Source organism: Musca autumnalis, unplaced genomic scaffold, assembly GCF_047663935.1.
Source record: "Musca autumnalis isolate F117 unplaced genomic scaffold, ASM4766393v1 scaffold_5, whole genome shotgun sequence".
NCBI classification, from domain to species: Eukaryota; Metazoa; Arthropoda; class Insecta; order Diptera; family Muscidae; genus Musca; species Musca autumnalis.
In genome coordinates, this window is record NW_027412088.1 from 149,621,362 (window position 1) to 149,642,560 (window position 21,199).

The window sequence follows — 21,199 nt, forward strand, 5'->3', positions numbered from 1 at the left end:
CAGGACTTCTAAAGTTCTACGATGTCATGGTAACCGCTCAATTAGACATTGGCGCGATAAAAAGGAATAGGGATGTCACCTTGGAAACAATATAACTTATTTTCAATCCTTTTACTTCTAAACTTTTGTCTTTTGCCTTTGTGTATTATCTCAGCTGACATCCCTAAATTCTTTAATGAGATAGGGGTGACTAACATGGGAAGGAAATTTGCCTGGTACGGTTTAACATTGACAAAAAACGTGACACATGCGCCCAGATATTGGAAGAAGGATATGTGCTAAAAATCCTACAAAAATTAAAAGCTATGGGGGAATTCGGGTTTTAATTGTGTAGGTTCCGTTATGTGAACTTAAAACAGGGTACCTCCTAACGCTCCCACCGTGAATCATTTAAAGTAAAGTCCAAAATTTTTTCGGTCCACTGTGTTCATCCTGAAAAGAGAGAAGATGAAAAGTCGAAACAGGATAAGTGTGGGCAGACAAGGAAAGGAAGAGATAGGTGGATAGAGCAGACAATGAGGGCGGAGAAACCGTCTCATAGCCATTTAAGGCGGTATATTAATTGATATTGATATTGAATTGATATTCTTTACAGAAGCGAAATATTTGTTATTTATTTTTGATTAAAAATACACGGTGAGCCTTAACCAAATTTAAAAGGAAGGTGCTTACACCTGGGAAGTTTTTGCAGATTCTGAAACTACAATGCTCATAGGTGAGAAATATCAAGAAACAAAAAAAATCGACGGAGGGATTTTAAAATAAATCGCGATTTAAGTTCACATTTTTAGGTGTTCTTTAGGTTTTCACGATTGTGCTTGGAAACCGCGAGTCCTATGTAAATGGGTCTAAAGTAAATGTTGTAGCTGTGAAAATTCTCCACAAGATTGACCTTTCTGGTATTTTCGTAGGTTTTACCGTTTTTGAGAAGTTCAAATTGAGATAATGCACTGACTGTATCGCCCCTTTATAAAACAATATCATGAAGGTTGCGCCTTAACTAAATTTTAATGAAAAACGCTTACACAGGGGACGTTTTGTGAATTCTGAAACAGCAATGTTCATAGATGAGAAAAATCCCAAAACTAGAAAAAATTGCTATAGGGATTTTTAAATAAATCGCGGTCAAAATTCACATTTTAGGTGTTTTTTAAGTTTTCACGATTTTGCTTGGAAACCGCAAGTGCTATCGGAATGGGACTAAAGAAAATGTTGTAGCTGTAAAAATTCTCTACAAGACCGACCTTTAGGTTTTTTCGTAGGTTTTTTTCATTTTTGAGATATAGAGGTTCAGTTCAAATTTTTAGGTTTTTATCTTAAGTCTACAAGATTTTGCTTGAAACCCGCAAGTCATGTCAAAATGGGACTATTTTGTAGCTGTGAAAATTCTCTACAAGATTGTCTGATTTATTTTTTCTGAGGCTGTACCATTTTTGAGATATATACCCCAGCAAAATTTATTTGAAGTTGTTCTATGTGAAGTAGTGATTGAATAGCTTTTTTAGAAGCAGTCCACGCAGAGTCATGAAAAATGCAATCCGTTCTTCATATTTTGACAATGTCCGATTTGAATCCATTTCATAAAATTTTCACATTTTAGCAATGCTTACATTTCTAATAACTTTTTGCAAATAAAATTCTTAACAACGCAATAAACAATTTATTTTATGGCATTTTAATTACTCAGCAAAATGTTTGTATCCAAAAAGATAATCATAGGTGCAAGGAATATCAGACTGCATATTTGTTTGTAGCCAAAAAAGTAGTTGAATCATGAGTGCAAGTGACTACGTCTTTTTACGTGAAAGAAGCTAGGATGCTATCAATTTTAGATGTTTATCACCTATTTTGCATAACTCTATGCAAGAAGGGTTTGAGGATGTTTTTGGGTATTTTTGAGCAATAAAAGCTAACCTTCTAGAATAAAGGTACTTGATTTTTATTTACACTCAGTCGCTTTTTAAAATGATTTATTTGAAATATTCCATTATTTTATATTCATTATATTTCAATTCCATTAATTATCGAACTATTATCATACTACTATTTTTTCAAACAAAACATGAGTTTGGTAGTAATTTGAACGAAAGAGGCCATAAATATTAATTAGAAGTTACCACAAATCTTTTAAATACTTTTTCCAAATAGCGCTGAGGTCTCAAATCAGTGAAAATCCTCGCTTAATAGATGTTAACTTCTCCCATATCCTCAAAATGCTTGCTTGCGAATCAATTTTTAAATGAATCGAAAAATCAATTCAAAATACATTCCATGGAATGTATATTTATTCACTACAAAGAACTAACGCAAAATGTGTACTTAAGAAGCAAATTAGACAGTATCCTCACTGCACCATGCCCTTGTAAAAATCATGACTTCTTTCACGTAAAAAGATGTAGTCCGAAATCACTTGCACTCATGATTGAACTACTTCTTTGGCTACAAACATTTTGCTGGGAATATTTATAAAGATCTCTTCGCGAATCAATATTTGAAACATATCAATGTTCATAAAAATATTTTTGCGGATCAGCATTTTAGTTAATTATAACCGCTTTTCTTTTGATTTAACCGCGTTCATTGGGTCGAAACGAATAAAATAGCTAAAATGAGAATAGGGGGTAGGAAAAAGAAAATTTGTTCGTTATATCCGGCGTTCGCTATAAACGTGTTCATCTGTAAAATTCATATTAAAGCTTACTTATATTTTGTTTTTTAAAATAGTCAGCCTTAATCCCATAGTCGTTGTTTTAATATGTTATTAAAACAACTTTAATTTATTAAAATATTGTTACGAATGTAACTGATAGGTTTAAGTTAATTTAGTTTAATTTCCGTTAATTTAAAAATTTGAATTGTAACGTAACGTTTTATTACGCAGTTATTTTATTTAAGCAACAACAACTACCATGTAGAACTCTCTTCATCATTCTAGTCGTTACATTACCTTTTGTTAATGTTCTTTTGTTTGTTTTACCATAATCATGTAATTATCGTTTAGTTTGTTACTTCTTTTCTTGCATTTATTTGTTGTTGTAATTACGTCATTGATCATCCCCCATGTATGTGAGTCTGGTTGTTCGCTTAGTGCGAATGTGCGTCTGTGTGTTCGTTGTACATATTCGAGGAGTTGCCAGACATTTTCTAGAGGACTCTCGAACAGGGAGACTTTGGGATATAAATACAGGGGAACTGGCAATGACGAGTTAGTTGTGAATTTTATACCGAAGTGTAAACATCGACTAGTAAAGAAGTAAAGTAAAGCTGTGTACTTAGCTATAACAGTCCGCTCCGAATAAGTGTAATAAAGTAAATAAAGCATTGTAGAAACGTAATCTAAAACGAACCCTGTTTTATTTGGTACAAATCGTATCGGGGAATAAAACAACGTCTACACGGAGATTAGTTAAATCTAATTCCGTAACAATTGGTGTCAGCAGTGAGATTACGATCATCCTACAATGAAGTTTAAGGATCTACGAGTGGAAGACTTGAAGAAGGAGCTAAGTAAGTTGGAGTTGTGTTCTACTGGCAACAAGGCCGAACTACAAAAACGCTTGTTGGAAGAGTTCGAACGCCGTGGAATGAACATCGATGAATACGATGGTAAGGAGGAAGTCGAGTTATCGGCAAAGGGCGAATCCAGCGTTGAGGAAGTTTCGTCGGTAGCTGCCAGGGGTGACGATTTGAAATCAATGCTGGCTATGATGATGCTGGAAATGAATAAGAAAAATGAAGAAACTTCCAGGCTTATGGCGGAAATGAAATCTGACAACTGTAAAATGTTAGAAGAGATGTCTAGAAAGAATGAAGAAACTTCTAGACTTATGATGGACGAAATGAAAGCAGAAAATTGCAGAATGGTTGAAGAAAATTCCAGAAAGAGTGAAGAATATTCCAGAAAATTGGAGGAAAAGTTAGAAGAGAACTCTAGAAAAATCGCTAAGGGCATGGAAGAGAAATTAGAGGCAAATTCTAGAACAATTAACGAGAAACTCGAAAACATCACGATGGTGATTGAAAAGAGAGTAGAAAACATGGAGGTACAAATTAAAGAGTTGGATAAAAAGATTTTGTCTGTTGACGAGAAATTTCTGGCTCAAGATGAGAAGATTCTGGGCATAGAAAAGAAAATGTCGGAACTGGAAATTAAAGGCGGTCCAGTGAGAGCTATCCATAACGCGTTAAAAATTAAGCCTCCAGTGTTCGACGGCTCTACCTCTTTAAATGTGTTCAAATTACAGTTCGAGACATTGGCTGCTAGAGATTCTTGGAACGACAACGACAAGGCGGTATCATTCCTTATGGCATTGAAGGGTGATGCTGCTGACGTATTACAGAGTATTCCCGCCGCTTCTAGGAACAACTATGGAGATATAATGGCTGCTCTTGAACGTAAGTACGGTAGTGAACACAAGCAAGAGATCTACCGAATGGAACTGAGGGGAAGAGTCCAGAAGCCAAATGAGACCTTACAAGACTTTGCGGCTGATATAGAGCGATTGGCGCAGCTGGCATATCCAGGAGAGACACATCCATTGGTGGACCGCATAAAGATTGAAACGTTTGCTAGTGGTATTCGTGATCCAGAGATAAAATTTGCGACGTATGCGGCACCGATGGGAACATTTGCAGAAACTGTGTCATTTGCCCTGGCCCAAGAAACCGCGAAGATGCTGGTGAAACCTAAAGCTTACAACGTGCAGAGGCTGCAAGTTGAGGACAACAATTCCCAGACCATTGTCGACCTGCTGAAGGATGCACTGATGCGTGTGAAACGAGGGGCTGCTAGAACGAAAAAGACTTGTTATAATTGTCGGAAAATTGGACACATGGCCCAAGAATGCAGATTGCAACAAGCAAGGCCCAGATCAGCCTCATCGCCCTCAAAAAGTGACGACCAACCGGTGGCCAAGAATCTGGAAAGAGAGACATCAGGTAAATCAAATAAAGTGAATTCCGTCAATCACGAGACGCCGCTGGCAGAGGATGAAAATGATGGTCCCACAATCTCTATAGCCATAGTCCAGCAGAGGAATCACAACCTAACGGTTAAAGGCTTCGTCAATGGTGTATTGCGTACCTTGACATTGGACACCGGTGCAACAAAGTCCATTATTAGACCGGATTTGGTAAAAGGGAAGGTATTGCCGTTAAATGGAGTCAAATTGCGGACGGCCACAGGCGAGACTACAACGGTGCATGGAAAGGCCTACCAAAGGCTGAGCATGGGTAGAAAATCTGTAAATTTCGATTTTGTAGTGGCCGATATTGTGGACGAAGTTATACTTGGTGTAGACTTCATGATTGCCTTCGATATAAACCTGGACATAAAGCACCGTCTGATGACTTGGTCCAATGTGGAAATACCGATTAATGTGGGCTACAAAGAGAAGAAAAGCATGTGTCGCCCTAGCGCAGAATCTGACGAAATCGCTGTAGATGTCCGTACGCTGAAGGTGGAAGCCGCCGAAAAATGGCCAGTACGAAAGCGGAAAAATCTCGCAACGAGGAGGAAAAAGCGAAGATGTACGTCGAGGAAACGTCCATCGAAAAGCGGCCGTACAACAAGGAAGGACAAGTCCGATGAAGACCAGGTGGCACTTAGGAAGGTGACCACAAAGAAAGAAGGTATAACGTCAAGGTTCCTGGAGAGAAACGTCCAGAAGAGCAGAAGTCCAAAGCTGACGCAGTAGAGGGTACATCTAAATCGGTTGCCACCACTACGGAACGAGAACTGCGTCTAGTCAAGAGGAACAGGCTTAAGCGGGAGGCAGTGTTACCAATGCCCATACCACAGAGAGGGAACTGTGCCTATTCGGGACGAACAGGCTTAAGCGGGAGGCAATGTTACGAATGTAACTGATAGGTTTAAGTTAATTTAGTTTAATTTCCGTTAATTTAAAAATTTGAATTGTAACGTAATGTTTTATTACGCAGTTATTTTATTTAAGCAACAACAACTACCATGTAGAACTCTCTTCATCATTCTAGTCGTTACATTACCTTTTGTTAATGTTCTTTTGTTTGTTTTGTATAATCATGTAATTATCGTTTAGTTTGTTACTTCTTTTCTTGCATTTATTTGTTGTTGTAATTACGTCATTGATCATCCCCCATGTATGTGAGTCTGGTTGTTCGCTTATGGGTACTTTACACGGTATGTTTTTTACATATGTGTTGTCACTTCGCGTATACATTTTGTATATAAAAAGTGACAACCCATATGTAAAATACATATCGTGTAAAGTACCCATTAGTGCGAATGTGCGTCTGTGTGTTCGTTGTACATATTCGAGGAGTTGCCAGACATTTTCTAGAGGACTCTCGAACAGGGAGACTTTGGGATATAAATACAGGGGAACTGGCAATGACGAGTTAGTTGTGAATTTTATACCGAAGTGTAAACATCGACTAGTAAAGAAGTAAAGTAAAGCTGTGTACTTAGCTATAACAGTCCGCTCCGAATAAGTGTAATAAAGTAAATAAAGCATTGTAGAAACGTAATCTAAAACGAACCCTGTTTTATTTGGTACAAATCGTATCGGGGAATAAAACAACGTCTACACGGAGATTAGTTAAATCTAATTCCGTTACAATATCATAAATATCATATGTTGAAAAATTTTAAACAGTGCTTAAATTCGTCGCTGTCCGCTTGCGATAGAAGCAGGCCTGCAAATCCTAACAAATTGTAAAAATTCTACTCGCGGGGTAAAAATTTTTGTTCGTTATAATCGTAGTCGTTTTAAGAAGTAGAATGTGTGTACAAATATTAAAAAAATTCTTTGGAAACACAAAACTTTGTTCGCTATAAACGTAGTTTCTTATAAACGATGTTCGCTATATCCGAATTTTCCTGTGTAATTCTATGTTTTATCTTACTTTGCATTAAAAATGTATAAAAAGCCCATAAGTCTACCGCTATTAATTTTTGCCTCAAAAACAGGCTAAATTATCTATTGTGCATTGTTGCAGTGCTGAAAGTGTTAGGAGTTGTTAGTGGAATGTCAGAATGTGGCAGGTAAAGTGTCACGGTATATGTTGACAGCCATGCTGCTTTAAAGGCACAAGGGTCCTTTGTCATAAAATCTAAGGGTGTTCAAAATTGTAGATCTGTCTTAAAAACTTGCGGTAGGGTTGTTGAGGGAAATTAGATAGTTGATGAACTAGCAAGGAGGAGGTCTCAGTCTTCTGACCTACAGGTGGAGGGCTGTGTCAATCCACCGATTTGCTCCTCAACAAGTTTTATTTTGAGAAAACCATGAGGATCTGGCATTACGGACCTGTATGCAAGTCAATCCGACCGTTAGTCTTAGGACGTAAAATAGCGCCTCTACTCTCACTTAGCAAGTCAGAGATTACAATTGCTGTAGTAGGGGTCTTTAATTTGTCACTGATGTACATATAAGATCTATGACAAACAAGTGAGAGGACAGCTTTGCGAAAACGAGGTAGAGACCATGGGAAGGAAGGTGATACAATAATACCAACTGATGTCTTCATTTGCTGTCAAAACATATTCACGGTGCGCCTTTACTAATTTTAAATGGAAGGTGCCCAGCAAAATTTATTTGAAGTTGTTCCTTGTGAAGTATTGATTGAATAGCTTTTTTTGAAGCAGTCCACGCAGAGTCATGAAAAATGCATTCTTCTTCGTTCTTCACATTTTGACAATGTCCGATTTGAATCCATTTCATAAATTTTTCACATTTTAGAAATTTCAAAATTTTGCAAAAAAAAACTTAAAAAGACAAAGAACATAATTTGTTTCTTGTTAATTATAATAACAGCAATATGTTTGCATCCATAAAAAGTAATTTGTATACAAAAAATAATAAAAGTGATTTCGAACTACATCTTTGTTTGTAGCCAAAGAAGTAGTTGAATCATATGTTGTTGTGATTTATTCACTACAAAGAACTAATGCAAAATGTGTGCTTAAGAAGTAAATTAGACAGTATCCTCACTGCACCATGCCCTTGTAAAAATCATGACTTCTTTCACGTAAAAAGATGTAGTCCGAAATCACTTGCACTCATGATTTAACTACTTCTTTGGCTACAAACATTTTGCTGGGTGCTTACACCTGGGAAGTTTTTGCAGATTCTGAAACCACAATGCTCATAGATGAGAAATATCAAGAAACAAAAAAATCACCGGAGGGATTTTCAAATAAATCGCGATTTAAGTTTACATTTTTAGGGGTTCTTTATGTTTTCACGATTTTGCTTGAAAACCGCGAGTCCAATGTAAATGGACCTATAGAAAATATTACAGCTGTGAAAATTCTCCACAAGATCCCAGCAAAATAAATTGGAAGTAGTGCAATGTAGACTAGTTCTTTTACGGCATGTTTTTATGCAGTTCAAACGGAGTCGTGAAAAGGGCACTCCATTCCTCACATTTTAACCGCATTTGGATGCAATCCAAAGAATCACATCCATTTGTCACATTTTAACAACATCCGGAGGCAGTTCAACGGAGTCGTGAAAAAGGCACTCCAATTCCTCACAATTTAACAGCATTCGGATGCAGTGCAAACGGAGTCGTGAAAAAGGCACTCCGTTCACTACATTTTATTAGCAGTTGTTAGAGATCCCTACATGTACACAAATCAGTTTGTACATCTCTACAGGCAGCGGAATACATTTCCAAAAAGAGATAATCGTGTTAACATTTCCAAACATATGTTAATACAAACTAAATAATATTTAATTTGTGAACATTTTTTCGGTAACTCACGAGAAGAAAATTTCCCAATGGAGTGCTGTTGGAGTACATGTCGAAATCTTAACTGGTGATGGGAAGGCAATATCAAACCCATTTAGCAGATGAAGCAAAAGCACTTAAGCTTGGATTAAATGAAGAGCGGAGGAAACACACATATTTGCGATTGAATTCAATAGAGAATTTTCATAATTTGTGTTAATTTAATAAAGTTATTAATATTTTATTTTGTTATTCAAAACACGTGCTCTGAACTGCCTCCTATTCTACCCCAAAGGGTCAGTTAAAATGCAATGCCAAAGGGTCAGTTAAAATGCAGTGCCAAAGGTTCAGTTAAAATGCATTGCCAAAGGGTCAGTTAAAATGCGATGCAATGGAGTGCCTCTTTCCGGGGTCACTCCCTTGTAAAAATCATGAGTGAAAATGCATAATTTGATGCACTTCCAAATCACTTGTACATATCATTTAACTGCCTCTTTGGAGGCAAACTTTTCGCTGGGTTTTTACGTGAAAGAAGTCATGATTTTTACAAGGGCATGGTGCAGTGAGGATACTGTCTAATTTGCTTCTTAAGTACACATTTTGCGTTAGTTCTTTGTAGTGAATAAATATACATTCCATCCCAGTTGGAAATTGAATCTGCGATGACCATTTCATCAACGAAAAATTTCAAAATTGTCTTTAAGCAAGGCGGTGTCACCGAATTTGTCACTCTTCCATGTGCGATGCGTGACGTTTTCAACGAAAATGTCTTGCAATGTGCCTTGGTACAAGTGAACGTTCATTCTATCATCCGTGAAGACAACTTCGCTTACCTTGTCGCTCAACTGGTCGTGCACGAGTTTTGCGACATTTGTATGAAAATGTCGTCGATGATCGCAAAGGGCTGTCATCAAGCCGTCTTCAATGGATTGGGGATAACTTTGAAGACACATAGCAGACAACTTCCAACTGGGATGGAATGTATTTTGAATTGATTTTTCGATTCACTTAAAAATTGATTCGCAAGCAAGCATTTTGAGGATATGGGAGAAGTTAACATCTATTAAGCGAGGATTTTCACTGATTTGAGACCTCAGCGCCATTTGGAAAAAGTATTTAAAAGAGTTGTGGTAACTTCTAATTAATATTTATGGCCTCTTTCGTTCAAATTACTACCAAACTCATGTTTTGTTTAAAAAAAATAGTAGTATGAAAATAGTTCGATAATCTTAATGGAATTGAAATATAATGAATATAAAATAATGGAATATTTCAAATAAATCATTTTAAAAAGCGACTGAGTGCAAATAAAAATCAAGTACCTTTATTCTAGAAGGTTAGCTTTTATTGCTCAAAAATAACCAAAAACATCCTCAAACCCTTCTTGCATAGAGTTATGCAAAATAGGTGATAAACATCTAAAATTGATAGCATCCTAGCTGCACCATGCCCTTGTAAAAATCATGACTTCTTTCACGTAAAAAGACGTAGTCACTTGCACTCATGATTCAACTACTTTTTTTGGCTACAAACAAATATGCAGTCTGATATTCCTTGCACCTATGATTATCTTTTTGGATACAAACATTTTGCTGAGTAATTAAAATGCCATAAAATAAATTGTTTATTGCGTTGTTAAGAATTTTATTTGCAAAAAGTTATTAGAAATGTAAGCATTGCTAAAATGTGAAAATTTTATGAAATGGATTCAAATCGGACATTGTCAAAATATGAAGAACGGATTGCATTTTTCATGACTCTGCGTGGACTGCTTCTAAAAAAGCTATTCAATCACTACTTCACATAGAACAACTTCAAATAAATTTTGCTGGGTTATTATTTTAAGGACCAAATAAATCACGCAATAATAATCCCTAGTTAGAACGTATTACGGCTATAATTAACAAAAAATGTTGACCACAGCACGTCTGCACGTTTTTACAACACATAGTGAATATTTCTTTAAAGAAAATGTCTTTTTAGTTCAAATCGGATGTTTTTTGTGTTTAATCTTTCCTTCACCAAACAATATATTAAAAAAATATTTTTTCTGCAAGGAGGGCATTTAAAAAAGTGCTATAACTTAAAAAACGCAAAAAACCGCACCTTGGTAATTATGTAGTTGATTCAGAACCCTTTGCTGAAGATATTCCCTGTGGCAGAATTTCAGACAGAGTTGGACAATTTTGTAAAAGTCTATAATATAAAACTATAATTTTGTAAAAAAATTCTTAGGTTGTATCCTATATGACGATTTTTCTGTGGTAACAAACATTTTGAAGAAAATTATTTCTTAAAAGAGAAGGTTCATACCGCCACCATTCCACTGAAAATCATATCTATGTATTTGGTTATTACCAAAGTCTTACAAATTGCGTTTAAATTCTGCTCTAAGTTTTAATCTTTTTTAACATTTTTTATTTTGTCTTCGAAATTTGGATTTTAACTTCGAATTATACCGCGAGTTTTGAATATTTTTGAAAACAAATTGCAAATCCATAGAATTTGACATGCTCTTTCTTCGAATCAAATTAGAAAACTCGCGTTATTAAATGTGCAAAAATCGACTTTATGCCTAAAAACCTGTCCAAATTACCTATAGTGCAATGTCTGCCTAAAAAGGCTGCATTTCATAACTATACATACCGGCTCCCATTCCATCTTCGACCTATCGGTGAAAATTGCTAAGATATCCTAAATTGACTTGTCCGGCGCCCATGCAATCTTATCCGGCATTAACGGTCAGCTGTATCAAAGTCAGAGTGTGCGAAATTTAGTCGGTTTCCTATCCTATATATTCGCTGTAGAACGGTTGCATGACCAAACTGCGAACAACGCCACATATTTATTTCTCTGAGCCTCAAATCACCTCTGGATGCCTGATACGGTGCCCGGACATAACTCCCAAAATTCGTTGGGAGTTATGCCCGTGAAGCAAAGCGGGCATAACACCCAAAAATATCGCGGACATAACTCCCAACATTTTTTTTAATTTCAAAATTATTTCTTTGCTTAATTTTGACATTTATATTTATACATTTTTTATAAACTTTAGAGCAAATGTGTTCTTCTTTGACACGGCGGTGCCGATGATTTTCGGCAATTTACACACACACGACCCGAATGCACAGAAAGAGCGTACAAAAGAGAACAAATGTTTTGATTTGTTATTGTTTTATAGCTTGCGTGAATACAAACTTACTAACACACTGTTATAAGTTGCCAATATTTTGAATTTTCTCCGTTCTCTTTTTGGTCATGTCTGCTTTAGAGTAGAAGTTGAATGTAAACGGAATTATAAAATATTTGTTGAGAAAATCAAAAAGTGTGAAAACATTTTTGTAAAAAATCTCGCGATTTTTTTCAAAAATACTTTCGCCTGCGGCCCTTTCGTTTTTCAGAAAGTATTTGAATATTTTTACAAAAACTGTTTATCTTTTTTAATTGTAAAAATATTTTTGTAATAAATCGCGCGATTTTTTTCAAAAAATTTTCGCCTGCGGTGCATTTTATTTTTCAGAATGTATTTGAAAGCTTTTACAAAACCTTTTTATCTTCTTAAATTGTGAAAATATTTTTGTAAAAATTCGCACAATTTTTTCAAAAACATTTTCGCCTACGGCACTTTTCGTTTTTCAGAAATTATTTGAATATTTTAACAAAAACTCTTTATCTTCTTAAATTGTTAAAATATTTTTGTAAAAAATCGTCTGATTTTTCAAAAATATTGTGGCACTTTTTGTTTTTCCGAAAGTGTTTGAAAAATCTAACAACAATATTTTAATTTCTTAAATAATAAAAATATTTCGGTAAAAAATCGCGCGATTGTTTTAAAAATATGTTCGCCTGCGGCGATTTTCGTTTTTCAGAAAGTATTTTCAAGTTTTAACATTTTTCGTTTGGGAGTTATGACCGCAAACCAAGTCGGACATACATAGCTCCCAAAATCGTTTTGGGAGTTATGTCCGTTGGGAGTTATGTCACTGCACCGCCTGATACTGAACCAGAATATCCATACTGAGGTTATCATCCCACACGGGATGAGCAACAAGATCAACCAATCCCTTTTCTCGCAGTTTCTGCGAAGAGTTTGGCGACTTCCTTCGTGGGAGTTGCTGTTCCTCAGACGGGTTGTTCGACTGCTGACTAATGGTCTTTGAAGTGGTCGACGCTGTCAAAGATGCGAGCAGAAGGAATAATGACGGGAAGTGAGGCAGATGAGGAGCTCTGCGAAATCGTCTCAGATAATTTAGGTGCAGTCTTCGCCTTTTTGGCTTCTTGGAAGACTGGAACTTAGCCGCCTTGGTCGAGGACTTACCATTAGCAATAAGTAAAGGGATCTAGAGGTCTCAACACCTTTCAGTTAGATCGGACAACCGACCAAGACCGTCAAGGTGTGCTCAACGAGAAATATTTACAAAAGCACCCTGCAGACAACGTAGACAGAAATTCCCCACTGATGACAATGACTACGTCATCTGCGTAAAAAACTATCTTAGTGTTTTCGGTAGAAAAGTAGAAAGGCTAATCGGTCTATAATCTTTCCGAAACAAGTGACTTGGCTTCCCAGCTTTAGGAATGTCTGTCACTGTTACCTCTTTCCGAAGTGCTAAGTTGTTAGTTGTTTAAATGAAAACGCTACACCACGTTGATCGGTTCGTTTTTGTTTTATTTTTCCATTATAACAAAACAATTGGTTTTTAAAAAAGAATTAATTTTGTTTTTTTTTTTTAATTAATTTTAGAAGTGCTGTTTAGGAGAGAAATCTTTATTTCTCGCTCTCTTTTCTTGTTCTTATTTTAGTTTCGTTATATTGTTTTCTTCCTTGCTTTTTGTTATTATTATAAAAATGATCATTTTCATCAAAACAAAACTCTTGTTAAATTCATAAAACATAATCTACAAAATATAGTAAGTAATAGTATTAAAAAAATAATAGCATTAAAAATAGTAATAATAATAATTAAAATGACATAAAATAATTTACATTGGTATCAAAAACTGATTAGAATAGTAACTTATACATTAACCAACAGATGGTGTTAGAACTTCTTAAACTTGCCAATGACTATCTCAGACAAACGCTTTAACATCCTTCCTTCCCTAAGATTAGAAACTTAATAGATTCCCTTTAGTTTGTTGCTTACTTGTAATTTGGGGGCGTAATATGGATTTGGAGTAATGGTGACGCGTAGATGCCCACCTCAGTGCTGCTAGTTGTTAATGGGAAAATTTATTTGCAAATTAACAAATTGAGAAAATCTTTCCAAAACAGCTGGATAAACTGTACGCATTAACTTCTGATAGTCTTCATCTCCCAATTGGCTACGTAAATTTCCCAACTGCCATTCGATGTATTGCGGCAATGCAATCTTATGCACTGGATCCTTAAGTGACAACTGTCGGCAACGATCATAGTGATAGGTTTTATAATCAAAATCATCCATAGTACAATAACTGCTGGTATCCAAATCGTATTCATCGACAAACACCAACGAGTCACAATATTTAACAGGCTTATTTTCTTGTGGCGGGGCGGCATTGGGATCATCATCAGTTAAATGTTGTTGCAGACCATCGTCATCTTCACGCATTACCTCAAACAGGGCATCACCAATATTTTGCATAATGGCGGGAAAACGTTCCAATAAAATTGGATTATTGGAGAATATCGATAAAAAGGCCAAGGAGAATAATTTGATTTTCTCCAATTCAGTGACCAAAGGCATTTTTGTGATCCATACATCTAGAATGGTTTCCAAGGCATTTGGTTGTTGTAGCTCCTGTATGACTTCCATGAATACCTGTTGACTTATGAGCAAGACACGTGCTACCATTGATAGGTACATGCCCATAAGCATGGGGAAATCTTTATTGCTATACACTTGTCGAAAGATATAGGGTAGAACTGGTCTCACCAGTTCCAGGCCATTTGTTGGATCTGTTTTTAAACAGATTTCTAAAACTTTAACCATAAGTATTATACCCTCTGGTCGGATATCGTCAAACATGCGATTACAAAAGTCTACAAATGAACGTCCATAACGTTCTAAATACGCACTGGCATCAAGCAGAATATAGGCTTGTATTAACACCAATACAGTGCGTAAATTTTCCGATGACATTTCAATTATTGGCATGATGTTTCGACATAAATCGATGAGTGGCGCCGTCATGCTTGTGGAATTTTCAACAACAGCTACCCACAGTGAGAGACCTTCTTCAATGAGATATATGTGAGATGGTTCCTGGGGAGAGAGACAAAGAAATTGATTAACATTTTGAAGAAAAGCAGGTAAAAAAACATTCAAGTTCGGCCGGACCGAACATTTTGTACTCCCACCATCAAAATATTCTGAACTAAAATTAAATTATTACTTTTCTTTCTGTTAGGATAGTACCAAAGTCCACAAATTGTGGTGGCAATTCTAATTACCAATTACATCAAATTCGGGCCGAAAATGTAGATTAAAACTTCACAATACCAGAAATCGGGTGATACCGTTATATCAGGTCTAAAATTTTCTGATGGAAAAGTTTTCTGACCATTGGGAATTCAAAATGCCAAATTAGATGCAATTTGTACCGATAATATCGTTTTCCAAAACGCGGACTTATGTAAAAAATGTTGAAGTTAATGGACCCTTTCACTTTCTCATTTAAAGCTTTCCTTATACTACACTGAGCTAGATGGCTTCTGGGGATTCCGATGCCCTAAACTTAGCTCAAAAACTTTGTGTCTATCTACGCCTTAAGCACCCATAACCTCACTTGAATTATATCATTACAGCATTCAATCAAAATAAAATAACCATCAAACATTCTTACCTGCAGATCAGTACTCAAAGCAATCACACTATATAAAAATGGACGCATTTTCTCCGGTATGTCACGTATCGCTTTAACAACCTGCTGCAGTGTACATATAATGGCGCATCGCAACATACTATAGTCCTCACTCTCTTTCCATAGCAGGGGTAAATATGATATCAGACTATCGGCATAGGGTTCAATGTTATCACTCATTTTTTCCACCAATGATGACATAATGGCCAACACCTTCATTTTGGTATCACATTCTTTGGCTTCGCGCAACAGAATGAAGAGAGCATTGAAGGAGGGTTCCAAATAGGGTAGAAAAGCTTCGGGTGCAAAATCAAAATCGGATATTAGAATTGATAATGTACTAGAGGCGGCCAGACGTATAGACATATCTTCAGCTGGCCGTAGCAAATGTAAACATGCCTCATAGGCCAATGGTCGTAGATTACGCGAGAAATTAACACCAGCCCATTCACCAAGCAACCATATAATACGTCTTCTTAAGATACGGAAATTAAGTGCTTCGATTTTCAATTCATTCAACAGTTGACCACTAAACCAAGCATCAAAATCTAATTCGTTGAATAAGTGTAGCGATGCCTGTCCAGCTGCATTGTAAATAGCATCTTTGAGTAGTATATCTTTTAAATCTGACTCGGCCGTCAGCTGAATCTGTTGGGCTTTCTGTACATATTTCACAACTTCGGCTGACATTTGAGCTTGGTAATTGGTTACACACACCGAGAACAGAGTCTCCACACAAGGCCTTAGAGCATATTTCCATGTATCACCACCACTATCATCTTGGGCGAATTCTTCCGGATCCTCTAGCCATAAATCTAATTCAATTTGTGTCAATATAAAGTAGTGGGTAATAATTTTCTCACAAATATAACTGATACGTTCCTCGGTGAAGAATGTCTCCAAAGAAGAACGTGATTCTAGGCTACTGTCGCTGTCCAACACATTATCAATTTTTACCCAATAGAACGGTGACATCAGGCCCTTCATCAGATTGATACAATGTATAGCAAATTGGCGAAAGTTGATGACATTCTCAGTGAATATTAGATAAGCACTAACATGGAAGACATGATCAAATGTGAACTGCAAGGCCATTGCCACAAAGTTCCTAAAGGCCACAGCATGCATTTCTTGGAATTCCAACAACGTTTTCATTTGTTTCAAAATCAATTTTTCCAACAAGCTAACCAAGTTTTCGTCTGCATTCAATTGGCGCAGCTCGTAACGGACACTCAGACATTGTTTCAAACGTTCGAATAGCTTTTCCACAAATTGCAGGCAGACTGGTGAGTTTTGTGGCTTCATATAACCATAAATGGTTAGCTTTCTCAGGATACGTGTACACAACACGGCAATTTCTAATGTGGGTTTGGCCAACATTGGTTGGACATCTTTCAATTGGTGGAAGAACAGTGTGCAGTATGTGTCCCACATTTGATAGATAAATTCATAGATGTTACTGGTCAGTTCTTCAAATACTCTCTTCTCGGCCCATAAACGTCTCGATGCCAATGCCTTAATCACATGATGCAACGTCAAGAGGACCCTTTGTTGTTCTCCGCTTTTCAATGATTCACAGCCAGCAGTGTTTGATGCGGAGAATGCTTGTATGCGCTTCAGCAGTTCAGGCATTAATTGGGGCCAATCATGTGGACAGTCTATGCGTGCAATACGTGCCATTAGTACCGCAATTTGTAATGAAACCTGGGGAATGGGTTCATTCGAGAAATGCATCAACAACAAATCACGTATTTGCTGTTTTTCCTCTGCAGCCAATTCCTGACGCATACCCTTGCGCCAATATTTATTAATGCCATTCTTCAAATATACCACTGCCATCCAACGGACATTAACATCCAGCTGTTGGATAATATTTGGATCGCCCACCGCAGCAACACACAAACGTGTCAACGTAGTAAAGAATCCGGTCTGAGTTTCCCATTCTACCAGCTGGGCTTCAGCTTTATGTACCACCTCATGATTGCTATCCGTAGCGGCTCGTAAAGCTTGACATACCATTACTTCTGGAGAGAGAGGCGGAGTTTGTTGCAAATCCATATTATGGATGGCAAAATACTACAAAGTTTGCAACCGAAAAGAAAGAAGAAAAGAAAACGAATCAACGTAATGCATCGATAACCGAGGCCGGAAGGTGTGGCAAGAAAATTGCTGAAAATTCGCAATTTTCACAAGGCAACAAATTCCGCAGAACACTTACATTTCTTCAACATCAAATATACGTTTGTTTCGGTAATATTGATTGGTCTATTGAAAAAAAATAGAATATCTGAATCGTGAGAATGTAAAATTTCTTAAATGCTGCAGAGCAGAGATACTTCAAGAGATGTTGCTGAACAATGACACTGTCAATTGGGGTATGTTCAGTGTGCTATGCAAAAAATAAATGTTGACAATTTCATTTGCCGGAAAAATATACAACAAAATTGCAAATCCAATCAGAATGAGAAAATTTTTAAAAGGGTAGTTCACATGTATTTTTTGGCACAGAAGAGGTGTGTTTATTATTTGGCTTGGTAAGCTGAAACCACATACAACGTTTGGGTAAAGTTTTGTGTCGTTTTGGCCGTTTTTACACTGTTGGGCATGATGCCGAAAATTTTAAATACATTTGAAATATATGCCGAAAAACAGATAAACGCTGGACTTTGGTGTCGTCGTCGCCCTGTTGTTGTTGTTTTTTTCTCGACGCCCAACGCAAAATTTTAATCAAACGTTGTATGTGTTTTCAGCTTAACCCTGCGTTTACACATGACAGGACAGTTAAGCACAAGTATTGATTGTCATCAAAACCCCAAAACTTGCCTGTGGGACGTAGGCGTTCAGACAACTACAAAAACAGTTTTAAAATTATGAATGAAAATCGTCGACTTCTTGTTTTCCGTTCACATACATACATATTTTGTTTTTGTTCATGTTCTTTTGTTTTCAACACATTTCAATTATTATCTAACTTATTTTTATAAAATATGTCAAAAATTTGTTAACCCGGCTGTCTATGAAAAAATTATGGACAGCTGGGAGACAGCCGACAAATGTATGTATGTGTTAGTTAATCAGAGTTGTATTTGCAGACAGACTGTCTTGTGTAAACGCCTAGTAAGGTAAATTCACGAATTACAACAACTAACAAATTTACAAAAACAACATCGTTCTAAAAATGTTCTCAGGCATGGTATAAGTAAAGAGGTAGGTTTAAATGAAAAAAATCTATAGAACCCTTGTTTTTCTTGAATTCCTAAAACTTCAAAATAAAAGCAACAAGTGGGTTTGTTTACAATGCATTTTTGGGCATTTTATAAAAAACGCGAAAAATGAATGAAGAGTTAAGTTTTCTCCACATAATCGAGTTGTGAATATGATAAACTGATTGTTTCAATGCAAATCACACCAATTTCTTCCATACAAATGGTCTAAAAACAATTTTAAAAATCATTGAATTCGATTGTTTTTAAAATTGTTTGGCATATTATTCAAACACCACACACACATACACAGTTTGTTTATATTATTTTGAAGTTTTAGGCATACTCGAATGAAAAAATTTAAATTGACATAAAGCTTTGGCTAACCTTTCTTATTAAACCATGGTTCTCAGGAAAAAACAAATACATTTTGAAAATCCTCTAAGATAGAACAAATTTGAATCAAAATGTAAATAAAAAGCATACAGAACTGTCGTAGGTCATTGTTATTACACGTTTACGATGAAAAGAAGAATTGAATGCAAATGGAATGGAGTGGAGTTGGAGTCCATGTCGAAAGCTGAACCAGTGATGGAAGGCAACATAAAAAAACTTTAGGATGATGAAAGAAAATCAGATGCACTTGGATTAAATCGAGAACGGAGGAAGTAAGCTGAAATGTGATTGAATTTAATGGAAACTTTTTTTAATTTGTGTTTATATAATAAAGTTCTTTGTGTTCTTGTTTTACACAAATAATAAATGCATTTTATTTATTTTGGGATATTTCGCAATGGCTAGCATTTTAATTGCATCTTTGGACTGATTAAAAATGCAATCCGAAGAGTGCCTTTAAATTCAATCCAAAACACTACATCAAAAGCTGTGATTTGGATCGAAAATGGAGTGCATCCTAGCTGTGTGCTGTGGAAGCAAAATGGAGTGCATCCTAGCTGCGCGCACTCTTGTAAAATTCAAAAGTGAATTCAAAGGAAAAGATGTACTCCAACGGCAAATGTACCGTACACTTGTAGTGATTCAACTGCATCCGCGGATGCAAACTTTTTGCTGCGCCCAGCAAAAAAGTTTGGAAGTAGTGCAATGCAGAGTTATGATTTCAATACATCTTTCGATGCAGTCCACACGGAGTTATGAAAAATGCACTCCGCTCGATACATTTTAGAAGCACTGGCTTATAGATCCCTAGCCAAGCAATCCAATTTTTTGATCCCTACAGTCGCAGTTTTTTTCTGAACACAAGAAAGAGTGTCTAAAATTATAAGAATTTGTTTAAAAAAAAATCATGGTACAAATAAAAAAGTTAACCTTATGCAGTCATATGATTACAATTTTTTCTAAATTGAAACTTTGACATTTCATTGTTAAAACGGATTTGACAAACACTGTCTATTGTCTATTGACAAGCATTGTCATAGTGATAACCCAAAATTAAAAAATAAAAGAAAAAACTTAAATAAAATGAGAAAGTGTTGCGTTTGCCAAAAATGACGTAGGGGGAAATGGATCTTTTTTTATGTTCCAAAATGCAAAGAAGCAAGTGAAGAGTGGTCCCAAGCTTGTGGAATTAAGTTCAATGGGAAGGAAGTTATTTGTGAAGACCACTTTTTGCCTTCAGATATAATTCAATTTTCAAAACGGCGATGCTTGCTTGCATTTCGCCACTAAGATTCGCCATCTTTACCACTGTAATAGAAAATTATCGCAGAATATCTGTATTTTTAACTTACCAAACGTTTCATTGTGTAAATGTAAATAAGTCCCAATTTACATTGGGCGAGTTTACTTGCGGCAATTGTCATTTTGTAGGAGAGAGAGGTGAGGCATATGGTAACCCTTTGCCTCTCAGCACCCTCTCTCACCCACAAACTGACAATTGCCGCAAGTAAACTCGCCTAATGTAAATTGGGACTAAACATTTGTTTTTTCCTGTCGTGCAGGGTTGGATACGTTCAATTAGTCTGTAATTGAGCATGTCTATAAGTCCAGAGATGTATCTACGATTTTTTTAAATGAGGTTACCTTTTATTATTCTACCATGAAAAAAATAAAGAAATACAAACTAAAGATACGAACATTGCTGTAATTCACGAGACGCAAATTATTTTTGAAGTGGAGTTAGAGTTTTTTTTTTTAGAAATCTGAACTGGAGTTGGAGGAAAAATTAAAAACCATTTGGATGATGAAGCAATATCAGTTGCGGTGTCACAAAAAGCAGAGCAAAGGAAGTAAACTCAGTTATGATAAAATTTAATGGAGAGTTTTTATAATTTGTATCAGTGTAATAAAGTTAATATTCTTGTTTGCACGATTAAGCAATGTATTTTATTTATTTTGGGATATTTGGAATGGATTGCATTTTATAGCATCTTTAGACTGCATTTAAATTCAATCCAAAACACTACATCAAAGGCTGTGAT

General features: G+C 36.1%; 1 protein-coding gene across 1 annotated transcript; it reads right to left on the minus strand.

Moving 5' to 3' along the window:
- Window positions 1-13,360: 13,360 nt before the first annotated feature.
- Impbeta11 (importin beta11) lies at window positions 13,361-18,064 on the minus strand. The gene is made up of 3 exons (XM_073956113.1): window positions 17,777-18,064; window positions 15,541-17,634; window positions 13,361-14,960 (listed from the first exon to the last, which is right to left on the minus strand). Exons 2-3 carry the CDS (start codon window positions 17,614-17,616, stop codon window positions 13,926-13,928), a joined length of 3,111 nt encoding a protein of 1,036 aa, XP_073812214.1. The 5' UTR covers window positions 17,617-17,634; window positions 17,777-18,064; the 3' UTR covers window positions 13,361-13,925.
- Between the last annotated feature and the right edge of the window lie 3,135 nt (window positions 18,065-21,199).

Excerpts from the sequence above, each read along its gene's own strand:
- Impbeta11 (XM_073956113.1), bottom strand. The coding sequence starts at position 17,616 with ATGGATTTGCAACAAACTCCGCCTCTCTCTCCAGAAGTAATGGTATGT. Across the intron at positions 14,961-15,540 it reads CTTTGAGTACTGATCTGCAG|GAACCATCTCACATATATCT; the intron begins GTAAGAATGTTT and ends CTCTCTCCCCAG.